General features: G+C 48.9%; 1 protein-coding gene and 1 non-coding gene across 6 annotated transcripts in view; one reads left to right on the forward strand and one right to left on the reverse strand.

The window, feature by feature from the left end:
• Window positions 1–4,016, forward strand: part of PACRGL (parkin coregulated like) — a 14,713-nt gene that overhangs the window by 1,489 nt on the left and 9,208 nt on the right. For 3 of the 5 annotated variants that reach the window (XR_336304.3, XR_336303.3, XM_006160618.3), the window contains exons 2-4: window positions 2,465–2,531; window positions 2,649–2,803; window positions 3,211–3,278. Coding sequence is in view for 3 of the 5 variants with exons in the window: in XM_006160618.3 (XP_006160680.1) it covers window positions 2,480–2,531; window positions 2,649–2,803; window positions 3,211–3,278 (275 nt within the window). In the remaining 2 variants the exon portion in view is untranslated. Of the gene's footprint in view, window positions 17–57; window positions 283–2,464; window positions 2,532–2,648; window positions 2,804–3,210; window positions 3,279–4,016 lie in introns of those variants that run through there. The other 2 variants (XM_006160619.3, XM_006160620.3) reach the window with 2 other exon arrangements.
• On the reverse strand, window positions 1,260–1,382 carry LOC114010060 (small nucleolar RNA SNORA31). The gene has a single exon (XR_003551450.1). It is a non-coding gene; the product is annotated as a small nucleolar RNA SNORA31 (small nucleolar RNA).

Here is a 4,016-nt window from a genome sequence, read left to right on the forward strand (position 1 = left end):
CGGTTTATGGTGACGAGTAAGTGGGATAAGTGGCTGCTGCGCCCCGTCTCCGTGCTTGCTGCTGTAGGGCCTGTGCGCTCGCTGGAGAGAGAGACAGAGACAGATCTTGGGCACGCTCGCGCACGCGCCCTCGTGAGTGTCGCACCCAGCGTGAGTTTTCAGCTGCTCAGTCCGGGACTCGAACCACGGTAGAACCAGGCTCCACCACGTGGGAGTCCAGCGACATAACCATTATCACTCGCCGGTCCCTGTTGTTTGGACAAGGAAAGCTTAAAATGGAACGTGAGTTTTGTAGTGAGGCTGCTGTTACGTATTCTGAATTTTGTAGACAGCAGGTTCGAGCCTATAAAACCCCCAGGAGAACGCGTTCCCCGCCCACGAAAACCCAAGCAGTTCAGTGCTCTGGTCTGGAATCAGGATGCGCGGGAAATACTCATGCTGCCTGTAGGGACAGGTAGCCACAGGAGCTGTCCTAAGCAAGGCCGGAAGGCGCATTTCTGGCGTTGACACAGACGCCCCTGCCGCAGGTGGCCTGCAGCACCCCAGGAAGCCTGGGCTAGGGCGTGAGTTCCCTCGGGGGCTCTGCTGGGTGTTTGTGCTCTGACACGGGACCCTGTAGTCCTTCAGGCCAAGGGGGTTATGGGTTCTAGCACCTGTTTAGGATCTTTATGTTTTGTAAAAAGGAGGAGTGCAACACGGAGTGGTTCTCACCTTTCCCTCCTTCCCACCTCAGTCCCTTCAAACCACTCGCATGCTATTTGACTAAGTTAAACAAAACTCCGAAGAATTGTTGAAAGTAGGGTTAGGCGTTTTCCTTTTATAAACTCTTCGTGCATCTGGCTTATCAGTGGTGTGATCCCAGATTTCTTTAAGCAACGGGCACGTGCACTTACCTGGGAGGGAGAGTGAGAGGTCACTGCCAAGGTCTGGCCACGCCGCAGCCCCTCCGTTACCGTGGGATTTGGGGCATGCGTGCACACGTGCCCAGTGTGATGACGAGTCCAGCACCTTACCCACTGCCACCCGCTGGCCCCAGGCCAACCTGGATCCACACCACAGTTACCATACGGCTTCCAGCGCGGCAAAGTGCCGGCCTTACCACCGCACCACAGGGGCTGCGTGTTCTCTGCTAGGTCCAGCAGCCAGGGCTTAGGGAGGTTAAATGGCGGCCCGGATTTGTAAAGCAGGTGACTGGTAGAACCGAGGCGGAGCCCAGATCTGCACCCAAAACTTTCTCTTTTTCTTTTTCCCTTCTTCACAGATGTGCTCCCCAGTTCAGTCAGGGCCACCACAGAGACAGGACGCACGGGTTTGTGTCCCTCCCGTGTCCTCATGCAGTTCATCAGAATAGCAGACCACTCAAAATCCATCTGTGGACGCAGCCGAAGTGCTTTCCGTCTCCCGATACCATGTTCACCCCACGCAGGGATGTATGTAGGAAGTAAAACAAAGGTCATGATGGTCCCAATTTTTGAGTCTGGAGATAAGAAAAGTGGTTATACTTTGATGGGCCCAGCAGATGGTGGAATGGTTACATTGCTGGACTCCCACGCCATCCACAGTGGTTCGAGTCCCAGACCCAGTGGCTTAAACCTCATGCCATGTGTGTGTGCCCAAGATCCCAAGAGGAGGATGGCGGAGAAGGGATTACAGCATGGCCATGCTCCCTGGGGGGCAGTTTCTCACTTTCTGTCCCTCTCTGTCTCTGGTGCGTGCATGTGCCCAAGAGCAAAAATCTCTCTCTAAAAAAAGAAAAGTGATTATACCTTGAACTGATTAGGTTCCCTAACTTCAGTGTGACAGATTTTACTTACATTCAATTTGTGCCTTGGGTCGGGAGTTCATTGTGTCACTGGAGAAGTAAACTCGATACGCATGTTCACATTTGGAACTTGGGGGTGTCGGCCTCCTCTTTGAGAGGGTCTGTATTAGATGATTGCCGTTTAGTTTCTAACAGTATATTTTGACAACTCAAGTGGGAAAAAATGTTCCTGCATCTTGTTTTCTTGCAGATGGTCTTTAATTTGCTTTATTTATATTAACGATTTTTTCCCGATTGCCAGAGGACGCATATACTCTGCAGAGAGAGAGAGAGAGAGAGACCCTTTGATGGAATGTGATCAAGTCACAGTCTCTGCTGTTCCATTTTTCTGTCCTGCCTGGCTTTTAGGCACGCATGCACACACGTGCTCGTACGCTTTTTCAAGTCCCTAGGCTGGGACCTGAACTGTGGGCAGCCATGTGGAATCCAGCTTCCCTTTATGAGTAGATTGTGGGGCCAGCCCTCTTTTCAAAGTTGATAAAATTTCCTATCTTCTCATTAAATTTATTCTACTAGTTTGCTTCAGACCATAGCTTTCATGTGTTCTTTTATCAAATTTTACACTTTATGGTACTTTGGTCTTTATGTTGGTCATGACTGCCCACACAACAGATTTTGAAATCAAGTTTCATTAAACCGCAGGGGTGAAAGGAAGCGATGCAGAAACCAGAGTGCCCGGGAGGCGTCCAGCTGAGACACAGAGCGGCAGGTACAGAGCTTCGCAGCTGCAGTGAAGATGCACAGGGGGCAGCTGGACCTCTTGCACAAGTGGGAGCCGTGCAAGCACTATTGCTTTCACCTCTTTGCTCATGATCTGTTTTTCCAGGTAACTGTGATCAAAGGACCTTATCAAACCCACAGATAAAACACAGAACTGCAGTTCAGCGAAGCACATCCTCATCATCAGCCAGTTCTCCAGAGTCTGCAAGGAAGCTTCATCCTCGGCCGAGTGACAAACTTAATCCTAAAACAATTAACCCGGTGGGTACGGAAGAGTCTGAGCTCAGTAGAGTTTTCAAAGTATCAGCGTGTAGCGCACTACCGAACCATTCTGTGTGCTTTCTGCTGTTTTTCTGCGTCTTACTTTTGACCTTGGACAAAGGAAGGGCCTAGGGTATTCCCGGTATTCACGAGGAGGAACCGAGCTGACGGGGTGTGGGTGGGAAGGCATGTGGGCTGAGGGGGCATAGAGATGAACCAGTGGGTTTATGCTATTGTGTTGTGCATGAGCATTGTAGAGCATAAAGGAAACTGCAAATCAGCTTTATTTTTTATTTACCATGTTCCTAATATCCATAAATACAGTTCACATTTTTTTAAAATTTAGTTGCATAGGAAGATTGGCACCACCAAATGAGGTGACGTAATGTTTCCGTCGTTTGTTTCAGTTTGGGGACCAGTCACGAGCTCCTTCAGCCTTTGCCGCTGTCTACTCTAAAGGAGGCGTCCCCTGCAGGTAAAATCAGTACAATGTACAGAGCCGACCGTATCATTCATAAGAGTTGAGTAAGACCAGTTCCGTATGCAACCTAAGTGTGTCGGAAGTTTTACTTACTAGTTGGATAGATGCAGAGGTGACTTCTCACTGACTGTTGGGTTGGTAGAGATCCCCGGACAGTGTTATAGAAAACCACTTTAATTTCAAAGTCTAGGGGCTGCCAGGTATCGTGGTAGTTAAGGGCACTGGACTCCCACAGGGCTGGCTGCAGTTCGAGTCCCGGATCTGGTGGCTTTCTCACTTCCTTCTCTCTCTCTCACTTTGTCCCTCTCTGCTTGAATTAAAAAATAAATAAGTAAGTGGATAAATAAAGTTACATAAAATAATTCTTTTAAAAAAATTTCAAAGTCTAATTACCAAGATCTATAATAAACCACTGAATACTTTTAAGAAATTGAACAAACCAATTTTGAAACAGCCAACTTAAGCATTCACAGGTCTGGGGAAGTTGTAAATAAAAAAGCTCTCTCTTGTTGGTGAAGTGACAATTTAGTGAAATTATTTATACTTCTTAAGTACATATGGTGCTTTGGGAACCAGCAGTTAGCGTAATGGATATGTCGCTGGACTCCCACGTAGTCTACCGCGATTCGTGTCCTGGACCCAGCGGCTTAAAACCCACGCCGGGCGCATGTGCGTGCCCAAGATCCCGAGAGGAGAAAGGAGGGGAGGGGACGCAGGAGGTACAACGCCGCC

This window comes from Tupaia chinensis, unplaced genomic scaffold (genome assembly GCF_000334495.1).
Source record: "Tupaia chinensis unplaced genomic scaffold, TupChi_1.0 Scaffold000695_1, whole genome shotgun sequence".
NCBI classification, from domain to species: domain Eukaryota; kingdom Metazoa; phylum Chordata; class Mammalia; order Scandentia; family Tupaiidae; genus Tupaia; species Tupaia belangeri.